The 18,560-nt window shown below is 36.2% G+C and overlaps 1 protein-coding gene across 19 annotated transcripts in view; it reads left to right on the top strand.

The window, feature by feature from the left end:
* Nucleotides 1-18,560, top strand: part of ERICH2 (glutamate rich 2) — a 45,576-nt gene that overhangs the window by 14,069 nt on the left and 12,947 nt on the right. For 5 of the 19 annotated variants that reach the window (XM_048869446.2, XM_048869458.2, XM_048869459.2 and 2 more), the window contains 7 exons: nucleotides 1,415-1,448; nucleotides 1,737-1,785; nucleotides 2,038-2,074; nucleotides 6,032-6,121; nucleotides 7,209-7,303; nucleotides 14,732-14,919; nucleotides 17,832-17,889. In XM_048869446.2, coding sequence (XP_048725403.1) covers nucleotides 1,415-1,448; nucleotides 1,737-1,785; nucleotides 2,038-2,074; nucleotides 6,032-6,121; nucleotides 7,209-7,303; nucleotides 14,732-14,919; nucleotides 17,832-17,889 — 551 coding nt within the window. Of the gene's footprint in view, nucleotides 1-1,414; nucleotides 1,449-1,736; nucleotides 1,786-2,037; nucleotides 2,075-6,031; nucleotides 6,126-7,208; nucleotides 7,304-14,731; nucleotides 14,920-17,831; nucleotides 17,890-18,560 lie in introns of all 19 variants that reach the window. The other 14 variants (XM_075117953.1, XM_075117951.1, XM_048869454.2 and 11 more) reach the window with 10 other exon arrangements.

Below are 18,560 nucleotides of genomic sequence, written 5' to 3' on the forward strand. Positions count from 1 at the left end.
GAATGCTCTTCATAACTCTTCAGAACTTCTGTTAAGTTACTAAGTAATCTAGCTAGAGATGCGTTAGATTTCCTTTTGTTTAAATGGCTGGTAAATAAGCTGTGCTGAATGGAATGTATATTCCTGTTTTTGTGTCTTTTTGTAACTTAAGGTTTTGCCTAGAGGGATTCTCTATGTTTTGAATCTGATTACCCTGTAAGGTTTTTACCACCCTGATTTTACAGAGGTGATTCTTTTACTTTTTCTTTAATTAAAATTCTTCTTTTAAGATCCTGATTGCTTTTTCATTGTTCTTAAGATCCAAGGGTTTGGGTCTGTGTTCACCTATGCAAATTGGTGAAGATTTTTATCAAGCCTTCCCTAGGAAAAGGGGTGTAGGGCTTGGGGGGGATATTTTGGGGGGAAGATGTCTCCAAGTGGACTCTTTCCCTGTTCTTTGTTTAACACGCTTGGTGGTGGCAGCGTAGGGTTCAAGGACAAGGCAAAGTTTGTACTTGGAGGAAGTTTTTAACCTAAGCTGGTAAGAATTAGCCTCGGGGGTCTTTCATGCAGGTCACCACATCTGTACCCTAGAGTTCTGAGTGGGGAAGGAACCTTGACAAGGTCCAACCTCATGGCTTTAATAGGAGTGGAGAAAAAAGAGGACTACATGGACCCAGATTAGGGAGTCGTAGAGTGTAGGGCATGGCAAGTTTATTTTAATGAATCTCTAATGGTGAAAAGACTGGTGTAAATTGGACATTTAAAAAAAAATCACTCTGTGGGTTAAAATGCCTGCACCTGGTTACATCATTGCTGTGTGGTGGTGTACTGGTGCTACACAGTATAAAAAGTCCTAGTTTAGATAAGGGCTAACCTATACTGAGGAAAGTTGGCTCACAATAGAGAAACAAGATTTTCTGAAATCATATTGTAATCACCTGTGCCCTGTCTACACTAAATAGCTTACTTACAATATTAGTAATACCATTGCAGCTGAAAGTGTTTTGTATCTACTAATATTCCAATTCAGAAAAGCTCTTAAAGACATATTTAAGTCCTAGTGAGCTCAGTAGTAAAAACGTAAGGGATTTACAGAATAGGGGATGGACTTAAGTGTGTGCTTAAGTGCTTTGCTGAATCAGATCATAAATCTGGTTATAATTCTTTCTAGTGTGGGTGTGGGCCCTAATGGCGAACCCAGCATCCTAGGCTAGTACAAACCCGGGAAAAGGCCTGGGTATTTTTTGTTGAGTCAGACTTTAGAGGCCAGATTAAGTAATTGTTGCAGTAATTGCAGTTGTGTAAGAATTTGGTGCCTTCCAGATTTATTTTATTTTATTTTGTTTTGCTACCACATGTCCACTTGAACAAACAGAAATTCCAGTGTTCAAGGAGTATATGTGTTAATACAAATGTCTGTGTTTTCTACTAGGCAGAACTGTTTAGAAAGGATAGATACCATAAAGGTAAGACTTAGTTTTCCATAGGATTTACTTCGGCATCTCTTTCATGGGCAATTGATGTGTTTTGTTCTTTATTTAGCTATTGCTATTGAAAAACAATAGCTACTGCTATTTGAATTTTTGTATGTGTGGTGAAGAAATTTCAAAGCTCCAATTCTGAATGCTGGTGTGGAATTCTGTTAAAGTTACTGGGAATTTGCATCACTGCAAGAACCCTCATAAATGCGGGATGGGTGTCTTAAGTAATTACAGCGTGTTTCATTTTTAATGTTACTATTGTTGTTATTTTAGGACCAAAAGAATGGACAAAATGGCAGATTACATGTGTTTGGTCCAAAAGGTAAGTGACCTAATAATGATTTAGTATTGGGGGGGAGAAAATTTTTTTTTTTTATTATGTGTTAGCTTTCCCTGATGATTTTAAAAAAATCCAGTAAGCAAGTTTTTGAGTAGTTTAGCAGTGCACATTTTATTTGCAACTTTGAAACGTTTTACAATATCTGTCACAGTCAAAGAAAGTTTAGAATTGAAAATCAGAATTTGTATTAAGTAAATCAGAACTTGAAACAGCTGTTGTTCATTTGTTTTTTAGAAGAAGTGGTTATTGAACCAATTCAAACAATGCCATGGTAAGATGATGTCTTTGGTTTTGCAGCTGATCTATTACATGCCTTTTTAAGCAATTAGAGCTAGATAATGAAATCATTTGTCACCCAATTAATTTTGAAAGACTGGAAATGCATGGATTAACGTTTGGTTCAGTTGGCACCATTATTATTTAGATGGGGTATTTAAAATAGAATTTAAATCTTGATGATATTGTAGAAGTACATATTGTTTAAATTAAGGCCTTTAAATTTTGAGTTATTGAATAGTTATTTTCTTTGTTTGATTTTTTTTTTTTTACTGTTGTAGAATATACTTACATAAAATTTTCAGAAACTATGAAAACATTTTCTGTTGTGCATACTCTTTTGGTTTGAAAATAATAATAGAATTCATGTATAAACTGAAATTAGTTGATTAAAATTTAATGGAAGATTTATCTAAAAGCCAGATTCTGTATCACTGAAGTCAGCAAGAGCTTTGCTATTAGCCATAATAAGTGCAAGTTCAGGCCGTGAATGATCTCAATTACTTTGAAAATATCAGCCATTATATTTAAGATTCTTATGAGGTTAAGTGAAAACTGTGAAAATTTTTCCAAAATAAGTTACCGTGGCTCTTAGACTGCTTCCATAAAAGTCAACAGAAACCTCCCATCGACTTCAGTGGAACAGGATCACACATCATGACAAGATCCCTTCATCCATGTAAGCAGTCAAAGGGCAGGTGCCACAGTACAGTAAATGATCTAAGATCACATTTTTTTAGAAGTGGTTTCTAAATTTGGATTGTAGACTTTGTACACATGAAAGGGTATGTATGAAAAATTGTGAATATTCTTGTTAAAGGCTGTCTGAAAATTTGTCCCCTGGTGATTATCCATGATTGCTCCAAAATATCCTTCCTTCCTTTATTGTCATGTCCATAAAACTCAGTGTGGAGTGCCAGTTTTTTATCTCATTTATACAAGTGTAAACCTGGAGTAACTCCAAAGACTAAATGGGTCAAACTGTTAAAAGGGAACTCTTGTTCCTGGATATATTCATTTTCATATTTTTGTGCATGCAAACTGTATTTACACATGTAATCTGGTAGGTAGTAGGTAGCTGGACTTTTGACCTCCCAGTTTTCACACAAATATAATTTACCTGGAAATTGTAAAATAATGGAAATACCCATGCAAAATGTACTGGTTTGTGGAAAAGCTTGTAGATGCAATTTTTTTAAAGCCACTTTTTAATACTTGGTCTTAAAATTCTTGCCAAGTGGACTGTTCTTGATGTTATGATACTTCTCTTACCATATGACTCTATAAAATTGCTTTAGTTACTAGGTTTTTTTTTATCGCTGGAATTGGAATAAATTCCATTTGTGACTCTTCCTCTCCCCACCTCCGAACAATCATTATGTAAAATATAACTGCAATTCATTAAAATGTGTATATTAAATATATCACTAAATATTTAAAAAATGGAATATTAATCTCTAGTAAAAGAGTAATTAGGTTGTAAGAATGGGTATTGTCTTTTTTTCTTGCACTGAGCTTTATTACAGGCAAGTAATTGAATGGAGGTATTTATTTTATACGAATATGTAACCCCTAGTTTGTATAATTATGTTGAGACTGTCTCCATATTTTTACTGAAGTTTGAAAACTCTTATTCAGTTAAGGGTCCTCTGTAGCACTTAACACAGTTGGAAGAGTTACCTGTACATTTTCAAAACTCAGTTCACGGATGCTTGTTTCCTGTGTTAGAAAATGTGTATAAAAGATATGAGAACATCTTCCCTGCCATCTGGATATGATCTATTTATTTCTTCACATTCAGCTCTATGTAGACTTTATCTGGTGAATCTTCTAAAAAGTTATTTTGAAAAGTAATCTTAAATTTATAGAAATACTACATTATAATGGTCTTGGACAATTCAGTGTAAACTGGTTAGTACCTGTAGTAATGATCACAGGCATAGAATTTATTTTAATATTTAATTAAAAGGAGAAAATAGGAGTTAAATGCTATATTGCATTTGATTCATTCCCACTCATGAGAAAGGCCTATTCCTGATCAGTTATGTATAGGCCTTCTTACGTTTTGTATGGTATGAATTTCAAATGTGATTTTTGGATGCCCACTTTAAGACACTTTAAAGGAGTCTGATTTTTCAGAAAGTATTAAACACCTGCCCTTTGAATATCAGACCCCTTTTAAAGAGGCTCAAGTTGGGCACTCAAAATCACTTTTGGAAATTTGGTCTAGATTCTTAAGGAAAAGCATTAGTTAAAGACAACTTCAGGCTAATGATCCAAGGTATATAGGAGATATATCATATACAAAATACGCCAATATGTACTTTGTACAGACAACATATATGTTGCATTTTCTCCATTTGCATGCATTTATTCTAATTTTCTCAAAACTAAGTAATACTTTATTATTTAAATCCAAGAGTATCTTATTCAGTTTAATTCTTGTTTTTAGCTGAATACTGTCTATATCAATATTGTTGAGGAATAGATATTAAACTCCATCTGTCCACGGATTTTTTTGTTGTATTCCATGTCTGAGTAGCTTTATCACCTATGTGAGCTAATGTAATTGGATTTTAAAAGTGTCTGGGATTTTGAAAGGTAATAGGAGCCAAACAAACATTCCCTCAGATTTTGTAACTGGAGAAAATATCTTTTTCCAGTGAACGATCTGTCGTTATTTGTGAAATGGTGTCTACTGGAGTTTCTATTTTCTGAAATAAAAATGAAGATAAATAATTAACTTAGCACCCAGTTAGCTGGCAGCTTCATATATTCACTGACTTGATCATTTTGATGATGATTTGGTTATTTGTGGAGATTATTGATGTTATTGATCTACTTTCAAGACTTCAAATGACATGTTTTGGGGATTTGAAGCTTCAAGATGCAAAAATCAATGTTGAAAATTAATTTCTCTGTGATCCCAACTTTATATTTTTGTGCTTTAGTGTAGAAAGCTACATATGCTCTTTTTGGGAAGCATATTCAGTTCCATAAATCAGTTGTCATTGTCATTCTGAGAGAGTTATTAAAAAGGCATAGTGAATGTTTGTGAGCTGTAAACTAGGGATGTAAATACCGTTTAAAAAGTAAACCGTTTAAATGATGTAAAAATATTTCGTTTAAATAGTAAACCAGCTGGGGCTGCTCTGGCCAGGTGGTGCAGCTGGAGCCACTCCAGCTGGCTGGCCTAGGGGTTAACAGTTAAGGCAGGTTAACATTTTACACCCCTACTGTAAACACACAGGGAAGCTGATGATATAGCCAAGAACTGATAATCAATAAATGTGATTTCCACTACTGATTCATTTAATCAGCACATGCCATTAAATAAAATATAATTCTTTTCATTAACTGCAACATTTAGTATGTGTAGAAGAACAGGGGAATGTTCTCAACATGGATGGGGCACTAATCAGGTAAAATTTGTCTTCTGTGGCTTAGGCTAGTTGCTAAAGACTGGTCCTTGCGGAGACTGATATGCTGTGGGATGGTAGTCTTGTACCACAAAGATGTGATGATAAAATAATTTACATTTTTAACCATTTTATTGACTGTCAAAGTTTGAAACAGCTGCACCCTATTCAGCATTTCTTGTACATAAACAGAAATACAGTTATCTCTGTTGTACATAATCTATATAAAGAAAGACATAAATATTCAGGTTAATGATTTGCCTCCAATGGGGGCTAAATTCAGCACTGGGTTTTTATATCACAATATACATTTAAATGAAAGGGAAAAAATAGAAACATGTATTGAAGCCATTGTACAGATCACAGCCTTTTTGTTTGCTTTGGATTTTTGATGGGACAAAGGGCAGATGGGATTAATCTTGGGTAGCCACAAGCTTACAAGTATCAATGGAATGAACATAATTATATTTCAGTTAATGGCGATATTTTATTTGTGTTTCATTATGTGAAAAACCATTTTAATTTAAACCAAGGCAGCATGGATGTGGACCAGAATCTACAAACAGAGTTTATACGCCAACAAAACAAATCTCATTATGTGCAGCTAAATCAACTTTTGAAAAGTAAGTCTTATATCTTTGTAGCTCGTTAGGTGCATTTAAGAAAAATGGGCTATTAAAATATTAACTTTGTGCTTGTTAAATAAATAATTTTAACCCTTTGGATTAATGCTTCAGGCATTGGCCAGTCAGGAGCACTCTGACAGAGGAGGATGGATTTATGGTCACTGGGAGGAAATGCTGGGCTGGAAATCTTGCTAAAATGAGTATCAAATGGCCCTGTGTCTCCCATCACAAGTTAATGACCACTTCCTTGGGCTGGGAACTAACAAGGGGACGTACATCAGAAAAGGGGATGTACATCAGGGCCAGGATGGAAAATTCTAATATGAAGCCTAGGTTGGTTTGGTGTATAGGCAAGACAAAAGCATGCTGTAGCATGAGCATTGGTTAGGCAGCTCAGATGACTGCAGCCAGCGTGGATTGCCAGTGCCTAGCAGGAGCAAGAGCGGGCTGAGCAAATAGTATCCTGAGCTGCCAGAGAATAATCAGAAAACATTAAACAGTACAGTGCAGTGTAAACACTAAGCAATGTAAAAACATAGCACTGGAAAAGCTACTGACATGGCTACCAAAAAGCCCTGCTATACCAAACCTGAATCAACCTTAATTTTTTTATTGTAGAACCAAACTGAGCTCCAGGTTGTCCTTGGATTAATTATCTTGAAACAAAATGGCTATAAATTCCCAGGAATCTAAGGCAGTGGAAGGAGACTTCTTGGGATGAGAGATGGAGCTCCTGCTGCTGTGGGGAACCCATGGCAGGAGAGAAATAGTAACTAAATTTACTTTGCTCCCTTTTGTTAATTTATAATTTTGATTAGGAGAATTCTTAATCTCACCATCAATTAAGGAATAAATCTTATGTCTAGAAATATCCATCATGATCTTCAAAAAGTGCACAGTCATCCAGCAGGCAAATCACTTTTCCATAAGAAGCAGTTATTAATTATGACAGGATTATCATATCTGGTTTATTATTTTGGTGCTGCTGCTGTACATCTCTGTAAAAATTGGCCTAACCTGGAGATGTTATTTTTAGTCTTTATGATGCTTATTTTTTTTTCTGGAAATCATATCCAACATGTAGATGGGATTCTTCTGCAAAAAGTACAAAAAATAAAAATTCATCTAGGATTCAAGAGACTAATTTAAGATCACCCCACTACATACAAGAAACTACAGGTAAGATTTGCACTTTCTTCACTGAGTTACAGATAGTCTCTTATTCAGCCAGCCACATCCCCAAAAAAATGAGTCTAACAATGGGTAAGGAGTAGACATTATAAAGTGATATTAGTTTCTGTGCTGCATGATTGTGGAAAGAATAGGATTCTTGTAAGGCCTGAATGTGATATCTTAGGCCTTGTTGTGTATCTGGTTTGATGGAGACATTGCCGTGGTTTTGATCAGAGGTTAACTGTCTGACGTGCTTGCCTATAACTTATACATCACGCTATGGAAACCATCTTTTTTAGTTCTGATATCTCCTGAATTTAGGAGTGGTGGAAGATAATACATTGTAAAATTGCAAAAAGAAAATTTTAGTTTTATCTAAGAAGACTCTAGGGAATATCTACAGTGTTCATGGAAGACACTATTCTCAGTTAGGTTGAAAAGGGGCTATAATTTCATGGCTTTGACACAACAGAACAGCTCATGCCATCATAAAGCATGTACAGTATATTATCTGACTACGTCAGTTCTGAACTTCTAGAATTCTGTTTGCTTCAGTAATATTATATTGCATACAAGAAGATCTGGCCACATGTAAAGTGGTTCTACAAAGGAAACTCCACATTAGGCTGTGCAGATTTTTCTTTTGTTTAATAAATGTCTTCATAGAATATTATATATTATCCTTTCCCTTTTGGAATTAACATTAATTGCACAATAACAGACTGCATTTTTTTATCCCTTGTTTGTTTTAATTTTATAGAATTTTATATGGGTGAGCGATTAAAAATTGATTTACACAAACTACATCATGAAACAAGGATCAGTGAAGCTAGGAGAGATAGCATCAAATCAGAAGTCATTGGTTGTTTGGTTGAAGTGAAATGTCTCTCTGAATCCCTGACAATTCTCCATGCAAATATTTTCTATTCAAAGTTGCCTTTTATTATTTAAAAAAATGTTTTTTGCTTCAGAGATTGGTTTGGGGAAAGTGTAGTAGTCTGAAGCTTAATTTGTAGGTTTTAGACACAGCCCACAATAAGGGTGAATCTCAGTCACACTACCCAGAAAGGAGCACTGGTGGCCTTCTGTCTTTGGGAAATGCAGAGGCTGCACCTCTTGCTATTGCTCTTCTTCTTTGGGTACATCTGTCTTTTCCTCCTGCAGCCAGCTACTCTGTGTTTTTGGGTCAGAGCTCTGAGGAAAGGGACTGATTTCTACTTTGCCTTTAGCCCTCGTCTACACTACAAATTTATGTTGGTATAATTATATCACTCAGGGGTGCAGATTTTACCGACCTAACGCCCACTGTAGATAGTATGTCAACAGGAGGGCTTCTCACATCAGCATAGCAACCGCCTCTTCGGGAGGTGAAGTACCTGTGCCGATGGAAGAAGGTCTCCCGTTGGCGTAGGCAGCATGTTCACAAAGCGCTACAGCTGCGCAGCTGCACCTGCTGCTGCCGCACTGTAACTGTAGACAAGTCTTGATTTAGGGTGGGCAGGGAGGTTATGCGTGTGCGCAATTGCGTATGTATGCATATGCTGTGCACTTGTATCAGGGCCAGGCACAATTTGGCCCAAGGTTTATAAAAAACCAAAATAAACTAATCAAAATCATTAATAAAATACCATATAATGTTAAAGTAATGTTAAGGTTGCATAGTTAGAAATACAAGAAGTCAAGATATGCAAAAGTTAAGATTCCAGCAATGTCACTGTATTAATATTGCTGTTGGGACCCATAACTTTTTCTGGGTTTTTTTTTTTGTTTGTTTTTTTTAAATAAAGGAAAATAATATGGGAAATCTTTAAGGTCAATAGGGAATATAAAATACTGTTTCTCCGCATAGTACAGATCTACTCTAGCTCCACTCTAGCAGTAAAAAAGTGTTATAACACAGATACCACTAATTGTGGCATAGAACTATGTGCCAGCGCTATCCTTGTAGGGTATATGGGCCATTAAAAATAGATCCATCGTCCTGTTCGCTAAATGCTAAGGTAGCAATTCAGGTTTTCAGTATAATCCAGAATCAACCAAGAAAATAATACTTAGTGTAATTTTAAGTCTATTTTAAAAAATATGAAGTAAACCTTACAAAATAGCAACGTTCTTTTAATGATTCTTTCAGTGGAGTTAACATCCTGTTCACATTGTCCTCTGTAAATTACAAGCTGTTTCACTTTCTGCTCAGGTTCTGCATGCCTCATTTTTTGACTGCACATAGCGGACAGCAGTCTTTTTATTGTGTGGTTACACAGAATGGGAACATAGGATGCAAAAAAATAGATTTAAAAAACTTCATTTCTAATCTCTATTTCTAATGAAATACTGTCTGCTCAGATGTATGCAGTTAGTTCAAAGAGACCTATAAAAGATGTTTTTGTAGAAAGTTACAAGGCACTAAAGTAGCCTGAAATAAACTTTGTAAAGGAGTAAAATTAGAAATCAAGAGTAGAAATCTCTAGTTTATAATGGGAACTGTTTTATAATATTAACTATAGCTGTTGCTACCAGTGCAACTGATGTAATATAAAAACTAAACAAAGTGAAATCAGTTACTAGTAATTGTAACCTATTCCTGCCATTCTTGTCATCAGCCAACCAGTCATTGGGTGGTACTTTGTCAGAATGTTGCCTTCCTTTCAAAGCCATATTGTACACATAACTCAGTTGATCTGATCAAAAATAAAATATATTAAGGAGAGAGAGAAAATCCAGTTTAACTCCAAAGAAACAGCCTGCATAACATACTTATTCTTAATTTCTAAATAACATAGGTAGGTACAATTAAGGACATTACATTTTATGCACAACATATCCTCTCTGGTGAGCTTGTCTCTTTCTCCTCTGCTGCTTTTGCTGAGCAGCTTGGCAGTGAAACCGTCTTTCCGCTCCAGGTAACTGTCATCCATTCTTCCTTCCTCCTCAGGTATCTCCAATCCCCCAAGTTTTAGTCAGTGATGCTTTTGATGTTCAAAGGTGTTAGCCTGTTCATCAATCCCAGACATGCAAACAAAGATGTTTACAGACATCCCTTTTGAGGGCAAATGACACATTCTTATAGGATGTCCTATATATTTTAAAAACATTCACTATTATAATAGTTGCCCTTGTGTAAACAAGTTTGGGTTTCTGTTTATGCTACTGTTACACTTATTTTTCCAAATGTTCCTTTGAAAGTATAGCCGCACAGCACATGACTCTTAGCCTACATTTGCATCTCATCAGCTCTCACGTGATTGTTGTTGGAAAAAGTCATTTTGGTATGATAATTTGACTTCTTTCAAATGTGCCTGACAGAAAGTGTTAACCTTGAAAACTGCTCACTGTTTACCTGTTAGAGTTCTTAGTCTTAAAGTTCCTTTTTACCAGCATTTCAATTCCATAATATTAATAATTGACATAGTATTTAGCACAGTTTTACTGCCCTTTAAGGGAATCTTGGTGATTAATATACAATTGCTCTGCCAGTACTTATACTCCATTTTATGAGCTAGCATATGATGTCATAGTTAAGTCAAGGCTAGTTAATAAAGAACTGAGTTGATGCAAACCTGAAACTCTTTAAAATCTGGCAAGAAGACTACTGATAGATTCTATGGAGCTGCAGTCAGCAATAGAAACTGGGATAGTTGGTGAGCTAACCCCAGGATAAAGTCTAAGAGATCTTGTTCTGTCTTGGGGCCTGAGCCAAAGTCCTCTGACGTCAACAGATTCCTATTAACTTCAATAGGCTTTGGATCAGACCCAAAAGCATTCCCAGACAAGCTAGTTCTGCCCTTCAGTGGCTCTATGCAACAACTATATGAATGTTATTGAGGCATTTTAATGTCTGTGATCTTAGATTATATTAAACTGACTTTTAAAGACATTCTCGATTCCCCCCCTCCCCAACCCACCCCCTCGTGGTTTCACTACAGGGCAGAATTGAGGCATTTCCATAACTTAACATGTTTGGCTTTCTTTTAAATTTAACTTTTAACCCTGAATTTCCTGGATTTACAACAATTGGGTTGGGAATAATTACAACATCCTTTAGTGTATTTTACCCTAAATTACTGATATATACTCTCCTCATCTACTTAATATAATTTTTTAGGAATGTCTGTTTTTGTTTTTTAAATTCCATACATTAACTCCAACCAAGAAACTCCAAAGATAATGCTATGTGATACTTCATATCTTCAAATCATTAGACTTACCAGCTTTAAATATTTTTTTTAACAATTTTAACTTTTTATAGCCAGATGCACTAGTATGTCCTGATTGTGTTACTCTAGTCTGCAGTCGTATGATGCAGTCAGAGCATCCTGGTCAGTCAAACTGTCTACAGCTGCTTTGTTTCACCAGAATAGCTCAAAGCAAGTGGGGAATTACATCCCAGTTTCCCTCTTCTTCCTATCCTCCAAATTCTCCCTCCTCCTCTACTTCCCTAGGTTCCCCTGCACATGTGTGCACACCCCATTTCTCCCTCTCTCCCTTCTATACCCCTGCTTACATGTGTGCCTGCTTGCACACAGACATGGTTCCCTTTTCACTCCTGCCCTCTTGCTGGGTAGATCTTGAAAAGGCATCAGCAGATTTCCCAAGCCTTGTACCCAGAACTGTACCATCTAGCCCTGGTCAGAAGCCTGACTAGTGTAAGTTCATTACCCAGTCCACCCCTCCCTTGATGTGGAGAGGACACACACTAGCTTTTGTAAACTGAGCTGAGATTTCCCAAGCACTTCTACCAAAACACACTTTTAGATAAAATATAAAACAGATTTGTGAACTACAGAAAGATAGATAGATTTTAAGTGATTATAAGTGGTAGGCATGAAAGGTACCAAAGACAATAAAAGGTAAGCATGCAGTCTAAATTTTGAATCTTATTAGACTGAGCAGTATTTGAATCAAGCAGTTTTTCTTACGCCACTGGATGTTGCAGGTTGGTTTACAGTACTTAATACAAAGCTTTGTATGAAATATCACAACAATATATGAATGATGAATGTGGGGATTACAGGGTGCTATTTTGAGGTACAGTGTATCACAGGGGGAAATGACCATTAATACTAAAAAAAAACATTTTTTCAAATGTAGCCTACACACAGTAAAGATTTCAGTAAATAAACCACAGGGAAATTTTGAAAAAGTGCATTATTCTCTTCATAAGATCATTTGGGACAAAAAGTCTAGCAGCAGGTGCTGAATTTCTTATCTTTAAATTTAATTTAAATTTTAATTTTAAATTTAATTTAATCAAAGGAATGTAAATTAATTCTATAATCAAAGAGTAAGTGCTGGTAATTTTGGTTAGGATACACAATTTTGTATATACGTAAGCAGTTGAATTTCTGATTTAAGTGCAAAACAGCTCAGCCTTAATAATGGAGCTGCAACTGGCACCTCCATAACAGAGTATTGGTATTCATTAACTTTATGAATTCCATGGTTTTTTTCTAATTAGAAGTTGTCTTTTCTTCAACTTTCATTTTTCTTCCTTATTACTTTGTTCGGTGACACCTGCTGTTAGCTAAATTGCTCTATAGGAGAACCTCTTAAGGATAAAATTGGTACAGTTGATATCCGTCTAAGACTGTCTTTCTGTAAACCAAAAATATACTGCATTTTTGGCTTCCAGCAGATTGAACATTGTTATAGGCACCATCAGTACAATGACTCTTTTTTCAGAATATTTAGCTGAAAGAATGGTGTTACAGCTGAGGTAAAATTTTCTTATCGGAACCCATACTGCTTTTATGATCCTGATTCAGAGCCCACTGAAGTCAGAGTCTTTGCATTGATTTCAACAGGCCGTGTGTTTGTATATGTTTCTGCACTTTGTTAATTTGAAATCTCAGAAAACTTTATCAGACCTTCTTACCACAATTTCATAGAACTTCTCCTCAAACACATTAGCTTGTAGTTTGTGTATTTAAGAGGAGAGATTTGGCTGAAGAAGGGCATATACTGCAAGCTGGCACAATCCAAGCTTTGCCACCTAGTTCTGCCAGTAGCTCATGTCTGCTTATTTCAATCTTGGGACTTTGCAGGAAAGGCTATCAGCTGGACTCCATTAGGTCGTGGTTCAATGATGTGAACAAAAACCCACTAGGACTGAGCCGAGACCAGCAACCTTTATTGACCTCTCACTGATTTTCAACTCAAAAGATTAGGGGCTAATCTGTGTGTTCATTTCAACATATAGTCCTATATATGAGACCTGAGAAATAAATTCCCTCATTAGTGAATAAGTCCTTCTATAATAATTTCATTCACATTGCACATGCATATAGATGTACTTATTTGAATGTGCATTCAATCACAATTCTTATTTTCTTTTCATTCTAAAGCACCTATGTGTTCAGCCAGTAGATCATTTGATTAACTGGATATTCTAATATCTCTTGGGAAAAAGAGATATCATCTCATGCATTTAAGCCTCTGTGGACTGTTGCATTGTATTTGTGCTGGAAGAGAGCTTTTATCTTTAATAATAATAATTAATAATAAAAACACCCTACACACCATGGCGTTTCAGACCAAGACAGCAGCTTCTTCAAAATTGCCAGCCAGGCTGTATACTCCTCTTCACTTCTTCACTAGAGGAATGGCATTGTAAATTTACTAATGCTTTATAATACTTAAAAGTGACAGAGCAGGTTTCTTCTTGGTTGGGTTTTGTTAGGCAAGTCCAAGAAATGCTAGTCTGCAGTTTGAGGTATTAGGTATTACTCATATATGACATGGCAGCAATTTTAAATACTCAAAATGTACTCATGGGAAAACCTTTACAAATATAATGAAGAAGAAATTAAATGAAATAATAAATACTTAATGCACTGTTATGATTGAGAATATAAGTGCAACAAAAGTTAGGAAGGTGAGAGTTATGGTTCCCAAAGCAACTATTACTTTCTCAAATTTTGCATTCTTTTTCAGGTAAAGTAGTTATTCTTTAGTGCTTTCGAAGACATGTAAGACGCTCATTCTGTAAAACAAAAATATACTGCCTTTTGGCTCCAAGCAGATCAAACATTGTTATAAGTACCATCAGTACAATTACTCTTCTTTCAGAATATTTAGCTGAAAGAATGGTATTACAGCTGAGTTTCTGTAATATAACAAGTTTTAAAATGGAGTTCTAGTCATGACATGTTACATTCAGCAGGCCTAATCCTTCCCTGAGGGGTACCATACAATTCTTATTTTCTTCAGTGGTAATTGTCCTAGTGTATATGAGGGCACAGTTGAGCTCAGTAATGTAAGCATTAACTTTTCTGTTTATCTTCTTACATCAAAAATATTTTTCAACTGTATGCAAAAGCATCTTGTCAGTGAATCTCATTAACTAATTAATGCTGATGAATTGAACACATAAAATGCTCTGTAAGTGCTAAGTATTATTTATTTTTATTGTTGATATAATATTCATTTTGAATTTAGACAATAAAGAGAAAAATTCCAGAAATGTAGAAAAGCCAGCAAATAATGAACTCAGCACTGAATTTCAGACAAATAGTATAGATGACCATAATATTGATGAGCAGCTGTCAGAAACGACAGATGACGACGAAAGCAGCAGTGAAAATGAAGATAGAAAAAGAAATGCACCAATAGAGTTGCTGGGAGAGGTAAATTTCACTCCCTGCCCCTGCCTCCCCGAACAGTGTGAACATAGACTGAGGGACCCATGTACTCTGCAGCACAGTGGGACCCAATTCTGTAGCAAACACTCCATAATTCTGTCAAATTCTGCATCAGTGTTGATTTATTGTATCTGTCATGTGCAAACATGCTTGCGACCATGTTTCAAAATTGAACATACTCATTGATGCACAATTCATCAATGATTATTTTCAGCAATGACTATTTTTTAATCTTTTGTTTTGTCCTTCAGATGACCCAGCTCTGTGGGCTTCAGTGGTTACAATGTTGTCTGGGTGTCTCAGCTCCGAATCTCTTTTCCCTTCATCATGCATGCCATCAAAACTGGGGAGCTTATTGTGAGATTCAGTGGTTCATCTGAGTTCAACAGGCCTCTATTCTTTAGGCAGTCTAGCTGCCCAGCCTGAATTTATGGTTTTCTCCCTGCTCCCTGGCCACAAACTGGTCTCTAGCCCTTGCTCCCTGAACCTGTCTTGTCTTTTCTGTAGAATAGTGATACACTATAATCAATTAATTCCCCCTTGTGGATAAAGATGCAGAGTAAGAGGCAGCTTTGGGCAAGTCCCAGCAGGACAAGATGACAAAAGAACCCAAGATGCTAGGCATCTGGCTACAGCAAAATAGTAAACTGAACAAAAATACTGAATTCTGTGGTATCTTGGAAAGATGCCAAAGCCCACAGCTGCACAATCAGAGTCCCTGGAGCCCTGAGTGAAATGACTGGGGCCATTCACATCTCTCAGAATTATTGTTTTCATGCTTGTAGACTCAGATGGCCACCATTCACACTTGGCTTACATTTTTTAGGTTTGCATACCCATAAGGGCTAGAAACTTAATTTTTTAATAGAATCCTAAACCACACTTGTGCAGCAAGGGGTGAATTCTGTGGCAAGTTCTGCAGTTATGGAATACTTGGGGCTCTGCGACTGGCACTGTAATGCTAAATACTCTGTTGAAAACTAGTATTTTTATGCATGTACTATGCAAACAAAATCTTTGCTGACACTCAAAAACAACTTTTCAAAAAATATTCCTGTATGAAAGATGTTTGCTTGTATTTAGTTGTTTGAAGAGGGAAAACAGTTCAGTCAGCTTTGTATGATGGCTTCTCTTCTAAGCACTGCAAGAGATCCTGAGTGCCCACTGTGTGTTTAATATTCAGTTGGAGTATGCAGGGTATATGGAAAAGAGTTTTGTTTTTTTTTTCCTTCCTGTTACCTAGACTTGAATATCAAAATGTTTGTGAAATGGTAGATGGTATTATTTTTTTTCAGCTAATTAGTTGTGTTTGCTCAACATCCAGTGCTTCCTTTTATTTTTTTTAAAACGAAGCATGAGATGTGTAGTGTTGCTGTCAAATGCCCCAATGGAGCAAAGTACTTAAGCATATGCTTATATCCCATTGATTTCATTAAGAGTTAAGTATGTGTTTTAAAGTTAAGACTCTGCTGTCATTGTGATACTAATACGCTTACAGGTAAAATGACAGTGCAGTAAGAAACGCTCTGGAATAAGATTTTTGCATGGCAAGCTGAAGAAAACCTTACTCAGCTCCTCTTTTGCGGGACTGACTATCTTTGCAGTCGCCGACAAAGCTTTATTAGTTGCTACTGAGTGTACAAAAGGTGGGAAGGGTCAGAGACTTAAATCTAGATCGTATGCTGTAGGAGAGACATGAGCAAAACTCAAAGTAGTGTAGGTCTAGGCTCTGCCTATTATGAACATAGCTCCAAGAATTTAAAGAGAACTGTTGACTTTAACAACTCTCAAACTGAATACTTGACTTCAAATGAAAGAATAGTGATAATATTCATTATTAAAACAACAGCCAGCAGTTACCACACAGTGCTGTCTGAGATACTCTATTGTCTAAGGAGAGAAAATGATGATACCTCAGATAACTTTTAGCCAATGTTGATTTTTGGGGGGGGATTTTTTGGATTTTTTTAGTGGTGACCATTGTATTTATCATATTTGCTTATGTGATAATTAGTTTTTAACATTCTGTCATTAATTATATAAGTAGATTCTTATACTGCTTTTAACCATTGTCTCACTATTCCAATAATGCCACCTCAAACATCAGTTAAATGGGTGTGTTGTGGATTTCCATTTGTTAGTTTAGTATTACTGCTTTTAGGTCATTGAGATCTTTATGGATCTATGTTTGAGTTTGGGGTTTTTCCCCCTCCTACTTGATAGCAATGAATGATAGCATGTTTGAGATCCAAGACTGTTCCATCTGATGCCAAAAGTAAACTGTGGACCCAACAGGTGTTGTCAGAGCTTGATTCAAGACCTTTGTCCACACTGTGCCATACTGACAGTGAAGCCTTGTGTTATTTACTCTTGTCAAATACATATCTCAGGGCTATTAATTTTTACCTTATGTGAGCACAGGTGTTACTTAGGATACCTGTTGTAAAAAAAATAATCAGTTCTCACATCAAACTTAGGCCACAATCCTGAAGACACTTAAGAGTGTGCATGACTTTACTCATGTGAGTAGTTCCACTGGAGTCAATTGGATTACTCATTTGTAAAGCAACACATGTACCAAGTTGTTTCCAGAGTAACTTGGCTTTGTGCTTAGGGTAACACAATTACACAGAAATATAGTCCTCAATTCTAAGATGTAGTAGCTGTGATGGAGTTTGTACAAGTCGTGGTGGGACTAGCAGTTGTTCACTGTCCCCTGGTGGATCTACTTAGAACAATAGAAAAATTCTGCACTTTATAGCTGTTGGAAAATTGATCAAAGTTCTCACTAAAGTATTTTTATATAAAAACTGACCAAACTTGGAACTAATTCTCAAAGCGTGCACATCAACAGTTTTCTATATTAACTTTCATACTAAACCATATTGTTCTTTTAGTTCCTGAAAGCAATTATGGATCAAGACTACAGTCTCTCAAAGAAACTTTGTCAGATGAGTAAGTATATATATATAAAACTTCTTTACATTTCACCTGTTTCATTTTATTATTTCTCCTCATGTCTATTTTCTTAATTGCTGATAAATCCTTAGTCACCTTGAACGATTGGTCCATCAGCCCTAAAAGAGAGAGAGCCAATCACAACATGTCATTCATGTTGTTCTAGCCATTCCTTCGGCCACCCGCTGGCTAGGCTTTCAGTGGCACCAGACACCTGATTAGCATAGCACACTACAGCCTGGAACCCCTGAGCCCAAGCAATCCACCAGCCTCAGCCTCCCCAGTAGCTGGGATTACAGGCATGCACCACTGTGTCTGGTGCTGATAAATAAATTTCTTAGTTGTTCAGGTGGCTTTCATTTTGGATTTGGCTTACATAAAATTTCTCTGTTTTCAGTAAGATGTGCCAGCTTCCTACATAAAAAATAATTCTTCTCCATGCAGGAGAGAATTCTGATGAAACCTCAAAGCATCCCTACCCTGCTACATTCTCTCTCTATCCACGAAACTGTAACCTTGTGGAATTCCCAGAGACAGATTTCCACATAGTTGGAAAGAAGGAAGGAACGTGCTATGAAGCTAGCGCTCTCCCTTCCACCTGGATCTGTAGCTGCAGGCTTATGAAAGGTGTCTGAAGCATAGAGACCATAATACCGTATGGAAGCATA

Source organism: Caretta caretta, chromosome 11, assembly GCF_965140235.1.
Source record: "Caretta caretta isolate rCarCar2 chromosome 11, rCarCar1.hap1, whole genome shotgun sequence".
Lineage (NCBI taxonomy): Eukaryota > Metazoa > Chordata > Testudines > Cheloniidae > Caretta > Caretta caretta.